Source organism: Rhinichthys klamathensis, unplaced genomic scaffold (genome assembly GCF_029890125.1).
Source record: "Rhinichthys klamathensis goyatoka isolate OS25496 unplaced genomic scaffold, OSU_Roscu_1.1 h1tg000279l_1, whole genome shotgun sequence".
Lineage (NCBI taxonomy): Eukaryota > Metazoa > Chordata > Actinopteri > Cypriniformes > Leuciscidae > Rhinichthys > Rhinichthys klamathensis.
The window spans coordinates 621,469-636,690 of record NW_026606798.1 but is presented as its reverse complement, the minus strand read 5'-3'; the positions used below and the strand labels follow the sequence as shown (position 1 = coordinate 636,690).

Here is a 15,222-nt window from a genome sequence, read left to right as displayed (position 1 = left end):
TAAAATAAAGACCTAAATGTGTATTTCAGACTTTTACATTTACATTTACATATTTAGCTGACGCTTTTATCCAAAGCGACTTACAATTGCTATATATGTCAGAGGTCGCACACCTCTGGAGCAACTAGGGGTTAAGTGTCTTGCTCAGGGACACATTGGTGTCTCACAGTGGATTCGAACCCGGGTCTCTCACACCGAAGGCATGTGTCTTATCCACTGCGCCATCACCACCCCTAACTTTTTTTTACCACAAGTCTGAAAGAAGACATGTTTTTGAAGACAAATATCCCGAAATCTCAAAATTGACCAGTGAAAAAAAAGATGTTTTTGCCTGCCGTGTCTCGCCTTAACTTCAGATCTTAACTTAAACAGGATTTAGCATTAAGCTTTGTATTAGTAGAAAACATGTAGTATTTTCGAATTACCGTGCTTTCCACCCTCATATCCCCCTGAGACGAGAGATTTATGTATTTGAATGTAGTGTTTACATGAACGCTAAACAAGTGATCGGTTGATGTGCGTTTTAACATTGCTAAGAAAATTCCCGCTCCTCCGTGAGAGATACGAGACCGATGCGTCTCACAGGTGTCGCTCATCAGTAATCACGCCACCGGCCTCGCGCCGTTCTCCCGCGGCCCTCACTCGTCCTGCTCGCCACAGTAAACATGACTCGTGTCGTTCTCCCGCGGCCCTCACTCGTCCTGCTCGCCACAGTAAACATGACTCGTGTCGTTCTCCCGCGGCCCTCACTCGTCCTGCTCGCCACAGTAAACATGACTCGTGTCGTTCTCCCGCGGCCCTCACTCGTCCTGCTCGCCACAGTAAACATGACTCGAGCCGTTCTCCCGCGGCCCTCACTCGTCCTGCTCGCCACAGTAAACATGACTCGTGTCGTTCTCCTGCGGCCCTCACTCGTCCTGCTCGTCACAGTAAACATGACTCGTGTCGTTCTCCCGCGGCCCTCACTCGTCCTGCTCGCCACAGTAAACATGACTCGTGTCGTTCTCCCGCGGCCCTCACTCGTCCTGCTCGCCACAGTAAACATGACTCGTGTCGTTCTCCCGCGGCCCTCACTCGTCCTGCTCGCCACAGTAAACATGACTCGTGTCGTTCTCCCGCGGCCCTCACTCGTCCTGCTCGCCACAGTAAACATGACTCGTGTCGTTCTCCCGCGGCCCTCACTCGTCCTGCTCGCCACAGTAAACATGACTCGCGCCGTTCTCCCGCGGCCCTCACTCGTCCTGCTCGCCACAGTAAACATGACTCGTGTCGTTCTCCTGCGGCCCTCACTCGTCCTGCTCGCCACAGTAAACATGACTTGCGCCGTTCTCCCGCGGCCCTCACTCGTCCTGCTCGCCACAGTAAACATGACTCGTGTCGTTCTCCCGCGGCCCTCACTCGTCCTGCTCACCACAGTAAACATGACTCGTGCCGTTCTCCCGCGGCCCTCACTCGTCCTGCTCGCCACAGTAAACATGACTCGTGTCGTTCTCCCGCGGCCCTCACTCGTCCTGCTCGCCACAGTAAACATGACTCGTGTCGTTCTCCCGCGGCCCTCACTCGTCCTGCTCGCCACAGTAAACATGACTCGTGTCGTTCTCCCGCGGCCCTCACTCGTCCTGCATGCCACAGTAAACATGACTCGTGTCGTTCTCCCGCGGCCCTCACTCGTCCTGCTCGCCACAGTAAACATGACTCGAGCCGTTCCTCCGCGGCCCTCACTCGTCCTGCTCGCCACAGTAAACATGACTCGTGCCGTTCTCCCGCGGCCCTCACTCGTCCTGCTCGCCACAGTAAACATGACTCGCGCCGTTCTCCCGCGGCCCTCACTCGTCCTGCTCGCCACAGTAAACATGACTCGTGCCGTTCTCCCGCGGCCCTCACTCGTCCTGCTCGCCACAGTAAACATGACTCGTGCCGTTCTCCCGCGGCCCTCACTCGTCCTGCTCGCCACAGTAAACATGACTCGTGTCGTTCTCCCGCGGCCCTCACTCGTCCTGCTCGCCACAGTAAACATGACTCGCGCCGTTCTCCCGCGGCCCTCACTCGTCCTGCTCGCCACAGTAAACATGACTCGTGTCGTTCTCCTGCGGCCCTCACTCGTCCTGCTCGCCACAGTAAACATGACTCGTGTCGTTCTCCCGCGGCCCTCACTCGTCCTGCTCGCCACAGTAAACATGACTCGTGTCGTTCTCCCGCGGCCCTCACTCGTCCTGCTCGCCACAGTAAACATGACTCGTGTCGTTCTCCCGCGGCCCTCACTCGTCCTGCTCGCCACAGTAAACATGACTCGCGCCGTTCTCCCGCGGCCCTCACTCGTCCTGCTCGCCACAGTAAACATGACTCGTGTCGTTCTCCTGCGGCCCTCACTCGTCCTGCTCGCCACAGTAAACATGACTCGCGCCGTTCTCCCGCGGCCCTCACTCGTCCTGCTCGCCACAGTAAACATGACTCGTGTCGTTCTCCCGCGGCCCTCACTCGTCCTGCTCGCCACAGTAAACATGACTCGTGTCGTTCTCCCGCGGCCCTCACTCGTCCTGCTCGACACAGTAAACATGACTCGTGTCGTTCTCCTGCGGCCCTCACTCGTCCTGCTCGCCACAGTAAACATGACTCGCGCCGTTCTCCCGCGGCCCTCACTCGTCCTGCTCGCCACAGTAAACATGACTCGTGTCGTTCTCCCGCGGCCCTCACTCGTCCTGCTCGCCACAGTAAACATGACTCGTGTCGTTCTCCTGCGGCCCTCACTCGTCCTGCTCGCCACAGTAAACATGACTCGCGCCGTTCTCCCGCGGCCCTCACTCGTCCTGCTCGCCACAGTAAACATGACTCGTGTCGTTCTCCTGCGGCCCTCACTCGTCCTGCTCGCCACAGTAAACATGACTCGCGCCGTTCTCCCGCGGCCCTCACTCGTCCTGCTCGCCACAGTAAACATGACTCGCGCCGTTCTCCCGCGGCCCTCACTCGTCCTGCTCGCCACAGTAAACATGACTCGTGTCGTTCTCCTGCGGCCCTCACTCGTCCTGCTCGCCACAGTAAACATGACTCGTGTCGTTCTCCCGCGGCCCTCACTCGTCCGCTCGCCACAGTAAACATGACTCGCGCCGTTCTCCCGCGGCCCTCACTCGTCCTGCTCGCCACAGTAAACATGACTCGTGTCGTTCTCCTGCGGCCCTCACTCGTCCTGCTCGCCACAGTAAACATGACTCGCGCCGTTCTCCCGCGGCCCTCACTCGTCCTGCTCGCCACAGTAAACATGACTCGTGTCCTTCTCCCGCGGCCCTCACTCGTCCTGCTCGCCACAGTAAACATGACTCGTGTCGTTCTCCTGCGGCCCTCACTCGTCCTGCTCGCCACAGTAAACATGACTCGCGTCGTTCTCCCGCGGCCCTCACTCGTCCTGCTCGCCAAAGTAAACATGACTCGTGTCGTTCTCCCGCGGCCCTCACTCGTCCTGCTCGCCACAGTAAACATGACTCGCGTCGTTCTCCTGCGGCCCTCGCTCGTTCTGCTCGCCACAGTAAACATGACTCGCGTCGTTCTCCCGCGGCCCTGACTCGTCCTGCTCGCCACAGTAAACATGACTCGTGTCGTTCTCCTGCGGCCCTCACTCGTCCTGCTCGCCACAGTAAACATGACTCGAGCCGTTCTCCCGCGGCCCTCACTCGTCCTGCTCGCCACAGTAAACATGACTCGCGTCGTTCTCCTGCGGCCCTCACTCGTCCTGCTCGCCACAGTAAACATGACTCGTGTCGTTCTCCCGCGGCCCTCACTCGTCCTGCTCGCCACAGTAAACATGACTCGAGCCGTTCTCCCGCGGCCCTCACTCGTCCTGCTCGCCACAGTAAACATGACTCGTGCCGTTCTCCCGCGGCCCTCACTCGTCCTGCTCGCCACAGTAAACATGACTCGCGCCGTTCTCCCGCGGCCCTCACTCGTCCTGCTCGCCACAGTAAACATGACTCGCGCCGTTCTCCCGCGGCCCTCACTCGTCCGCTCGCCACAGTAAACACGATAAATGGCGACTGTAGAACGCAAAAGCCGAATCCCGGACATTTTGGGCGATCTCGAAACACATTTTCGGGCAGACTCACCACGGAGACTCACTACTAGCCTAGACTTGTTGTTTAACTACTGCGCTCTGTTACCGGTAGGCGTGGCCTCCTAGGGCAGCGAAGCAAGTGCATTCTGGGAGTTGTTGTCTTTCATCCACATAAGCCAAAAATACATTTTCGGTCTTTTCTCGGTCTAGAAAGCTCCAAATTCAAAAATAATTTGACATTTCTTCTACATAAAAGACCCATTTTAAATACACATTCATCTTTCCAGAGGTGAAGTATCCCTTTAAGACTTAAAATAGAAAGTTTCTGTAATATACCAGAGGGCTAAGTGAACGCAAACAGTTGAGAAAGAAAACGCATGTGTTAACAGTATATTGGATCTCTGCAGCTCTTAAAGTGACAGCAGCCTAATATTCCTATTATGATTCCTAATATTATATTTTCGGAATAACTTAAGGATTAATCTATTTTTCATCCCTGGTAATAAATATTTATAAAAAATGTCTTAAGTCACCGGCCATTTTGCGGTTGTGGCAAAAAGTCAGTTTTAGGCCCTGGAAATAACCCACGAACATGAAAGCAGGGAAAAAGCACATGGATTCTGATATTCTCAGACCGGTTTTACTTCCTTTTTGGCCTAAGCTTTTCCAGGTTAATAAGTCTACCTTGGGTTGTTTCACCAAGTGTATAGTGTAAATGCAGATATTGGATATAGGTCACTTTTAAAAGAAGATGTAAGCTGGTCATTAAAAAAATCAGAAATAGGGCCAGATTTACTAACCCTCTCTTGGCATTAAAAACCGACTGTCAGGATTTACTGAAGACACGCAGTGAAAAATGAGCGCTGAAAAGGCATGGACCTGCGGTGTAAATGCGGCCAGTGATTAACCCAGTGGTCTGATGTCATGTGACCAAACCTCTGTCATCCTGTAGGATAAACACGTGATCTGTGCTGCCAATCAGAATGGCTCTCTGGCAGACTGTGAGCTGGGAAACCCTTTTAAACGGGATTCAGAGGTCAGTAATACTTCAACCATGCCGTATGAATCTATTTCATCAATTGTCATTTTAATAAAAATGGTTGTTTTATAGGTAAAATTCTATATCATATTGAGCACTGGCAAGATATCACTCGACACCAAAGAAGTTGAGATCGACCTTCAGCTGGAAACGTATGAAATATAAAAAATGTCAAAACCACTCTTGATTAAAGCATGTTTGATATATGAACTAATTGTATGATGAATGTATATTGATGTTTATGACATCCACATACAGAACGAGTTCACAGGAGGGCCTGAGTAAAGTGAAGGCCAAAGCCAAAGTGGTGATTGAACTTCTTCTTTCTGTACAAGGGTGCGTATCATCACTTTATTTCTCATCTCATGTGGGATCGTTGCAAATCTAAGCACAGTTTGAGACATTTTTCGAGCGGAGGAGATACACACGATTTTTAGGCTCTTTTTTCAGCAGTAACAGAAGCAGCAGATGTGGGCAGAGACATTAAGGAGATATTTTCTGTCTACCATTGCATTTTAAAGTAATATTAAACATGTTGCACCATTGCATTCAGGTTTTTGTGCAGAACATGCAGCAGTAGAGCCGCTGGGACTCTTATGTTTAAGGGTCAAGGCTTCTGATACAAAGGGGAAGTCTCAAGCAGGGTTTACCATGAGGCTGTAGAAATACAGAAATCAATATGTCAGCACTGTACTCTTGAGAAAAGCACTTAACCCCAGGTTAAAAGCAGCTGATAATAACTACTAGTGTACTGTATCTCTGCCATCATATACTTAGTGGAATGACTCCCCTTTGAAAAAGAACACGTTAGCTTACTGTTAAAAAGAGCACTTATTACGGAAACAATATACTTTAAAAGAAGTGCAAACTGAATTATAATTATGTATTATAGTTTGTATTTATATTAAATATAATTAGCTGAACTTTAGAGTGTAATTTCATAATTACTTCTGTTGAAATACAGTATTAAAGTGTATGTCTAACAGGCATTTATGGCAAAGTATGTCCTTTCTATAGAAAGTTGTCATATTTTAATTATTTGAAAACACATCTGTAATGATGAAGTTGCAATTTTGTACATTTAAAATATATTGACTTTAAATGTAAAATCAAATAACACACTAAGGTTAAAATTATAATCAAGTACTTTACATGCGCTTTAGTATGTTAGTCAACTCATCAAAATAAGTGTACTTTAAAGCTTAACAAAAGATCATTAAAACATTGAATTTGACATTATTAGAAAGCACACTTTTTAAAAGTGTACTTAATTGTTAAGAAACAATCATGAAAGTGTACATTCTTTAAGTACACTTAAGTGTCCTTTTATTTCATGCAAGTTTTTTTTTAAAATATACTTAAACATTTTAAGTACACAAGTGCACATTCAACACAAATAAGCACGCTTCTTTTTCAGTCTTAGTTGTGCTACGTCCTGTCACATGTCAGCAGGCGTGTTGGTTACAGTATCTGACTGCTGTCTGTTGTGTATCAGGGTTGCCAAGCCGTCTCAGGTCTATTTTGGAGGTCAAATCAGAGGCATGAGTGCCATGAAGACAGAGGAGGAAGTCGGCAGCTTGATCGAATATGAATTCAGAGTAAATGCCAAAATAACTTTCAAGAATTATACACCTTTTTAGATATCATTTTTGCAAAGCACCACTTGTAGCCTAATATTTTGTCTTGTTTTTATTTTGTTTTGCAGGTGATTAATTTGGGAAAGCCTCTGAAGTCTTTTGGGACTGCATCCCTAAACATCCAGTGGCCTAAAGAAAGTTCTGTGGGGAAATGGCTGCTGTATCTGATGAAGATCAACACCAAGGGCCTGCAGTTAGTCAGCTGTTCCCCTGAGAGAGAGATAAACCCTCTCAGACTGAGCGAGGTACCAAATATATTCCTGTCTTAGTTTACATTTGACCCAGACAGCAAGATAGCGTCGGCCCACATCTGGTACACATAGATACCACATATTTTTTTAATGCAATTTTTTGGGAGATTTTTTTGTTATTTTTTAATTTGATTTACCTTCAAATTACTAGATTTGATCAATACATAATACATAAATGGTCATTTAAGCACATTCCCCACATTCTTTCAACTTAAATTCAAAATAACTCACAATTTCATGCATAACCTTTTTAATTCAGCTCAGAATATATTACATTGGGTCTTTGTCTTTGCCGAACTCTTGTGAAAAAAAAAAAGATATATAACATGATATTTCATGACTCTTGCCACTCGATGGCCTTATAGCTCTATATGGAGCAAATGAGCTGTTCTGCTGGGTCCTAAAGTCAGTTACTTTCAGTATGTATTCAGATACACATGTAGACATTATACAATTCTTTTTGGTCAAGTTTTAGCATTTTTAGTTTGAATTTTGAGCATTTTTTTCTATGTGAACTGAAGCATTCATTCCTAAGGGGCTCAAATCGACCCGCGAGGGAAGGATTTGTTTGTTACTTTTTAAAATTTAAACCACAAAACTCCTCGAATCCATTCAAAAAATGTTTGTGTGTATTCATGGTTCAAGTGCGACAAAAGTCCTAGTGTCTTGGACCCAGACCCGGCGCCAGACACAAATTCACGGACGGGCATTCATTTTTTTCAGGGGGGCACAAATGAAAACAACCTCATTGCATCATAACAGAATCGATTATGATATGCAATGATCGATAGAGCATAATAATTATATAATAGGCTACTGACGCTAAAGGTACGTTTACACACTGCCTCCGCAAATTTCGATTTAATTTTTTAAGTAGGTTTGAGAGGTGTTTTCAGGTCATCAGTGGGTGCTGTGAATTATTATTGAAAAAAAAACTGGGCATGTTGTGTGGACCTCTGTCCCTAGTGGGGTTCGGGGGCATTCTCCCCCGCAAGAAAATGTTGTACATTTTAAGTTTAAATGCATCAATCTGGTGCACATTGAGAGCTCAAAATTAAGAGCTTCAACCGGCTTCGACCCATGAACTGTGCACATTGAACAAAGAAAAAGCATTGACTTGTACCTAAAGAGGGCTCAAACATCTTGTTAATTATAGTCTCAGTCTACATTACATCGTATTTTATATTAAGCTATAGAATAGGAAAATTACACTACTTTTGTCCTAATTTCTTCACTTGTAAGAAATAAACCTTTGAGCTTTTATTTAGGAGAAAACATAAGATCACCATGCTGATCGTGTGAGCAAGAGCGCACTTTTCTTTAAATCACGCAGCACAAACAGAATGGCTAACGTTAGCCTACTTAAAGTCTTGTGCTGTTTAGCCAAAAAAACGAAATATAATACCGAAAAAACTCGACATGTCAACAAAACATAAACATCTTCCCAAACACATATCAAGCTTATTTAAAAACCTCGAAAGCATAAACACTCATTCAAAGTAATACAACGTATTACGTATTCAGAATACAAATTATGAGTAGGCTAACAGTAGTCTCCACTGAGCATAAAATATTCATTTCATTTTATTTTTCGTGTTCGCATTTATGAGGACAAAACAATGTTAGGACGTGAGCGCTCTGAAAGCGGCACTAAAAGATGCTTTAAAACTTTCACAGAGACATCAAAAACAGAAAGCAAAACCTTTCTTTAAAGTGAATTTCGTTTTGTATTAATTGAATCTTAATTGTAATCAATATTTCATCAACCAATTGCCTGGATGGATTTAATAAATAAGAAGTAAATATAGCAGACGATAATGACGAACCGGAGGCGCCAGCGCGTGAACTGGAGCTCGTCGCAATTGAACCGAAACTCAGTGTAGGCGTATAAGGTAGCTTGCCTCACAGACATGTCTACTTTTAAACAGAACAGTTCAAAACGAAAGAAAACAGACTACAGACTGCTCCCTGCTCATGTAATCCGTATGAAATGTGCATTTCTCTATGGCGTTTGAACGAAACGTTTGAATGAATGACTCGCTTAATAAGACCGCTATCACATGCATTTCCGCGCTCTCTATCGACAAACCAATCAATCCGTTTACAATTAGAAAAAAATCAGACCAAACACATTTTTATTTTTATTCAGGAGTTATGTAGGCTATATTCAAAAGGATAACTTTTGATAACAGTAGCCTATTGATAAAAAAGATATTGTGCAAACAAGCTAGGACTGGTGGGACTTGAAGTGGAGTTGGTGAAGGGAGAGACTCGCTCAGGGCGGGCACTAGTGACTCACAGGGCGGGCCAGGCCCCCCAATGCCCGCCCATGGCGCCGGGACTGCTTGGACCCCTCTGATGAACACTAGATTTAAAAAAAAAAAAAAAAAGAGTTTCGGGTCAAAATAATGCTAGATCAAGGAAACATTTTTAAGAGTTAACCTTTCTGGCTGAGATTGATGCTAAAAACATGGACAAATAGTAGACACATCTGTGACTCTTTTAGGAGACGACGTCAGCCAGGAGAAAGCGTGAGCTGGAGGAGAGGAGACCATCTGACGGGAGTAAAACATCCCTCTTCACTGACAAACGCAAGCACAAGATTCTGGTAATCAGATTTAGTTATTTATATTTGTAGTGAACTTTCATTTTTAGGAATAATGGGACCAAAACAACACTTTATTATTTCTCACAGTCGTGCAGTGGTGATGCCAGATGCGTGGAGATGAAATGCCCCCTACAGGGCTTGGACAGCACTGCAGTCATCGTTTTAAAATCCCGGCTGTGGAATTCCACTTTCCTTGAAGTAAGGACAATGGCGAGGGCTTATTTAGTTCCCTTGAAACAGTGCCTGAGGCTGTTAAAGCAATCTGTTTTGTTTTCCTCTCAACAACAGGATTATGCGTCCTACAATTACCTTGATATAATAGTGAAAGCCTCCATAAGTCTGGATGTCTCCGCCAATAACATTGTCCTTAAAAATGCTGAGACCCAGGTAACACAGTTTCCTAAAGTGTGACACATTTAAGCCTGTGACATTAAAGACATTTGTTGAACACCTGTACGTCTGATTCCCAGGTGAGGCTGACCGTGTTCCCGGAGACGACAGTGACTCCGTTCGGAGGAGTTCCCTGGTGGATCATTCTCGTGGCTGTTTTAGCTGGGATTCTGATGCTGGCTCTCCTAGTTCTGTTACTCTGGAAGGTAATAAAACACTCACACACCCAAACACAAAGCTGACAAAAAACCCAACGGCATCAGCCACATGGATAAGAGTTGTGAAAGCTCATATTGCATGTGGACTTCTCTGTTCTGAATGTGTTTTTGTTTTCTAATACAAACTATTTATTCTGGTATTTACTGCCCTAAAAAGAATTTGGAGACTTTAGACCCGTTCACACCAAGGACGATAACTATAAATAGTACGGTAAAGAAATAGTTCTAAAAATATCTTCAATATTAAAGAATAGCAGAGTTCACACCACAGCTATAATGATAACTGCACAGAGAAACGCTATCGTTGGAATCACTTTCAGAACGATTTTACCCAGCTCATGAATTATAAAAACATTGGCAGCCAATCAGAATCCATCCTGATGTAATGAGCTCGAGCATTTAAAGTGACGGTCAAGCACACGCTTAGAAAAACAGAATGATATCGTTCGCTGGTGTGGACGCTAATATAGTTATCTCTGTAGTTATCGTTCTTGGTGCGAACGGGCCTGTACTGTACACTTGAATGAATGTCATTTCATTAAATAAAACAAAAATCAAAGAAAAAAAACATAAAATTGTGACCAGCGTGTTTTGGAGAAAAGCATTTATTTCATAATGTGATTTACCCCCCACTTTCAATGCTTTTACTTCAATGAAAGGTTATATTTGTGCAAATTATTTGAATGAAAGATCAAAAGGATAAACAATGCAGATGTATTTTTTACTGCCGTTTTTGATCATATATATATATATATATAGTCATGGTCATGTTCCAAGATAGGTAGGTTGGTAGGAGATAGATAAAGTTTTAAATGCCAAACCAATGGATATAAATCATATTGTGACATTGATTTATCAGGTGTCCTTTGTGAAAAAGAAGTACAGTGTAGCATACTTTTAAGAGTAGGCTACTTATTACATAAATAATATACTTAAGTACAAAATTAATGCAATGTTTTCAGACACTTAATTGCACGTTAATTGCAATTATCAAAATGCGTTATAGTTTCAATTTATATTAGATGCATTTAGCTGAACTATGTAGTGCTTTTGAGCCACTTAAGTAGTTCTTAAAGGACATCTTTACATAATAATACTGTCTTTGAAATATGGTGAAGTGTACTGCCAAGCATTTAAACTAAAATATACTTTATTGCCATTTCTATTGACAGTTGTATGTTATTTGCATGTCATACTTTAATGTCCTTTCTATTGAAACTGGTCATATTGGAATATATTTACAGTTAGACATTTGTAATGATGATGTTGCAATGTAGTACATTTAAAATATATTAAATTTAAATGTAACATCAAATAACACACTACAGTTAAACAAATATATATATATGTATGTGTGTGCTTTAGTATGCTAATCAACACATCAAAATAAGTGTACTTCTTTAAAACACAAACATATTTTTAAAGTAAAAGGTTTAATTTGACATTATTAAAATTTAAGTGAGCTTTTATTTAACTAATGTTGTATTATCTGCACGTTTTTTTTTTTTACTTTTAGGATTTGAAGTACTTCACAAGTGCAAATTTAAAACAATTAAGCGCACTTCTTTTTCAGAAGGGTTAGTTGTGGATCATGTTGATAGTTAGTTTAATTCTCTACACCTGTGTAAACTTGAGAACTATCTTCATACATCCACTAAAAATCACCAAACCCCCAACTGATTAAAGACATGAAGGACAAATGATGAGAGATGCAGATGACACCGGCTTTATTATTTTCATTCAATGACATTCACTCATTTTTATTCAGGTTTTACTGCCCTAAATGCTTTTTGTGGCCACTGCTTATGAATTAATTTGTGTTAGTGGAATTCCACTGTCTTTAGTACAAGCCTTCTCATGACATGTTTGCAATGACCCGTGAATTTGCCCTCTCTGTAGTGCGGTTTCTTCAAGCGGGCCCAGAAGGACGAGTATGATGCCGCAATTCACAAAGCTGAGATTCACACTCAGCCCTCAGACAAACTGTCCACTGAGGCCTAGCTCTCCTTACCAGGGTAAAACACGATCGCTGCAGCAGATTGGTGTCTGCATGACGTGTGACCTAACTCACTAACTCATCCTTTGCTCTGACAAAAGGAAGGGAAAGACTCATGTTGCTTTCCGTGTGAAGCTCAGTTTTGTTTCGTATTGTGTCGATGGATGTGCTTCTACATGTCCTGTTTTGTCAAGCATGTCCCGTCTCTCAGTGTTCTCCAAAGCATACACAGAGTGATATATATATACATATTTTTTTTTAAATGTGCCCGTTTTTTAAAATGATGCTTAATGAGGTTTTCTTCTTTCTCTGTCAGTGTGGATTTTTCAAACGTTCCAAATATGAGGACAGCGTTCCGAAATATCATGCGGTGAGGATTCGTAAGGAGACGCGTCTCTTGAAAGACGGAAAGGTCATGTTAGATCCCTTTGAGAAGAAGCAATGGATGACCACATGGGATGAGAACGAAAGCTACTCATGAGACTGTCTCTGCATCTGATGTGGACAATGCGCACCATCAGGCGTCTACAGTTGTGAAAAGTTTCAGAGGAAGTCCACCTCTGTACGGTCTGGGAGCCGTGAGACGTTTGACATGAAGATGCCTTTACACATCCATGTGTTTCTGGTAACTAAAGGGTAAAGGCTGACTGTTAACGCCTGGGCTTTTTGTTTGCAATGGCACCCCTTTAAAATGTTTGTATATTTTTGGAAGATGCATGAGATGCCAAGAATGGATTGTCTTGATTTTCTTTGTAAATATTTTACTATGCAGTTTATTTATTTTGTCTTGTAATTTTGTACTAAGATGCCTACTGTGCATGAACTGCCCAAAGATTATTTTTCATGTCTTTCGTTAACTGTAAATTAGATTCAATGTTTTGAGGTCTGTCAGATGAATCTCAGGCGGGAAAATAAACGATTTACTACTGAAAAATGTTGATGACCAAATATATCAGTTATGCCACTGGAGCAGTTATAAATATGAGCAGACACACAAACAAACTTATGAGAACATATCAGCATGGGATGATGACTATTATAGTGTTATTTCTCAACTCTAGAATGCTCACAAAACCATCCATTTGTTTGCTAATCAGCATGTTTTAGCTTTGTTGCCCCCTGCTGGTTGGCGTTAAACCTGAAAGCAGTGATGCCAACTTAGCAATTTTGTTACATTTAGCAACTTTTCAGACTATCAACTGATTTTTCAAAAAGTACTTAGCAACAAATTTAGCTACTTTTAAAATTTATTTGACAACTTTTAGCAAAAGTCAACTTAAATGCTAAAGTGCACACATTTCCCCACTAAAACACACACCTGTCACATTCACACACCGGTCACATTCACAACACATTCTGTATGCCTGGCTGCAAGAGTGCATTGTGAGTGATGGCTCAGCTCAATGGACTACTTGCATAATTCAATTCAATTAACATTTATTTGTATAGCGCTTTTCACAATTTAGAGTGATCTGTTATTAGAGGTAACTGTCGTAAGTTATGTATTTCAGAAATGTACATATACAAAATCACAGTTAGCTAAAAATGTATTATAGTGATAGTTCACCCAAAAATGAAAATTAGACCATGATTTACTCACCCTTAAGCCATCCCATATGACATTCTTCTTTCAGACGAATACAATCAGAGTTATATTTAAAAAATGTCCTGGCTCTTCCAGCCCTGTTTGTTTGAACCACGAGAGGCGCTACTCCTACTGTATATCCTACGTCATACATCGTCAAGTGATACTCTTTTGGTGTAAGTCGACTTGCGTAGGCCGTCTGCCGTTTTAAATATGGATATTTTTCTTACACAAACACATCGCTTCTCATCAGAAGGCATTTATTAACCCTCACATAGCAGTGTCGAGCACTTTTATGATGGGTAGATGCACTTTTATGATGGATAGATGCACTTTTATGGACTTCAAAACAGAAACAGCCATTCACTGCCATAATAAAGCTTGTGAGCCAGGACATTTTTTTATGTAATTCCGATTGTATTCGTCTGGAAGAAGAATGTCATATACACCTAGGACGGCTTGAGGGTGAGTAAATCGTACTAAACCTTTAATTTAAACAATGTAATAATTTAAGGCATAAACAATGAGCTCATTGAAGCAATGAATAATTTTAGAAAAATTCGGCATTGGTGCATGTTAATTCAGAGTTTGCTTCATCTGAAGCAAACTTGCCAGTCTTCGCAGGAGTTGCCGCTGTCTCTTCATAGGTGTTGGGGAATCTGAAGTCTTCAGATCGAAACTGGAGATGACGTGCTCAGTTACCTCAGGATGGGCATCCCAAGATAAAACAGAGAAGCAAATGGAAAATAATTAGCGTAGCTGCTGTTCATTACATTAAAGGTGCAGTGTGTGATTTTTAGCGCCATCTAGCGTTTCGGTTGCGAGTTGCACTAAGGGCTCAGCCCACTGCTCACCCCTCCCTTTCGAAGAAGCTACGGTGGCTAAAACGGGACAAACATATCGTTGTCTGAGACAGCAGAGAATAGCCAGAGTAAGCCAAGAGTGTGTAACATTGTCACTGTTTCTGTACCACAGTCCATTATAAACCACATCATGGATAAAGTTTACAAAGCCATAGTCAGGTGAGGATCAAGGGTCTTAATATATAATATAATAATAGTAATCAGCTGATTGTCTCACAAACGTCACCAGCACATTTCTCCCCACATACTAGCAAACCCATAATACAGCGAGGGAGAAGAACCACATGAAACTATGCAACTATATATTTTTTCTAACAGGGTAGTAAAAGTTTAGCTGGCTAATATGAGCTGTTACTGTGGCTGAGCTGGTTAAAGCGTAAAGCCTTGTTTAAACTTGACGCGTCCGCATGAGCACCTAACGAAAAATAAAGATTCAAGCCCAGAAGTTTCCAAGCAGCACAACAGTAATGACTTTATGACCTTCTTCACTTATAAGTGTGGCGTTATAGAGGGGCTGCGCTCTCCAATACAGAGCTCTAATAAATAACGACTACGCCACCCCAGCATTTAACCAACTGGGGAAATACCAAGTT

General features: G+C 43.0%; 1 protein-coding gene across 4 annotated transcripts in view; it reads left to right on the top strand.

Moving 5' to 3' along the window:
- Positions 1-12,957, top strand: part of itga6a (integrin, alpha 6a) — a 48,061-nt gene extending 35,104 nt beyond the window's left edge. For 2 of the 4 annotated variants that reach the window (XM_056268985.1, XM_056268983.1), the window contains 11 exons: positions 4,995-5,078; positions 5,154-5,233; positions 5,340-5,417; positions 6,577-6,679; positions 6,787-6,963; positions 9,476-9,577; positions 9,665-9,775; positions 9,866-9,964; positions 10,048-10,173; positions 12,085-12,200; positions 12,498-12,629. In XM_056268985.1, the coding sequence (XP_056124960.1) occupies positions 4,995-5,078; positions 5,154-5,233; positions 5,340-5,417; positions 6,577-6,679; positions 6,787-6,963; positions 9,476-9,577; positions 9,665-9,775; positions 9,866-9,964; positions 10,048-10,173; positions 12,085-12,186 (1,062 nt within the window). In that variant the 3' untranslated portion in view covers positions 12,187-12,200; positions 12,498-12,629. Of the gene's footprint in view, positions 1-4,994; positions 5,079-5,153; positions 5,234-5,339; positions 5,418-6,576; positions 6,680-6,786; positions 6,964-9,475; positions 9,578-9,664; positions 9,776-9,865; positions 9,965-10,047; positions 10,174-12,084; positions 12,201-12,497 lie in introns of all 4 variants that reach the window. The other 2 variants (XM_056268982.1, XM_056268984.1) reach the window with 1 other exon arrangement.
- The last annotated feature ends 2,265 nt before the right edge of the window (positions 12,958-15,222 follow it).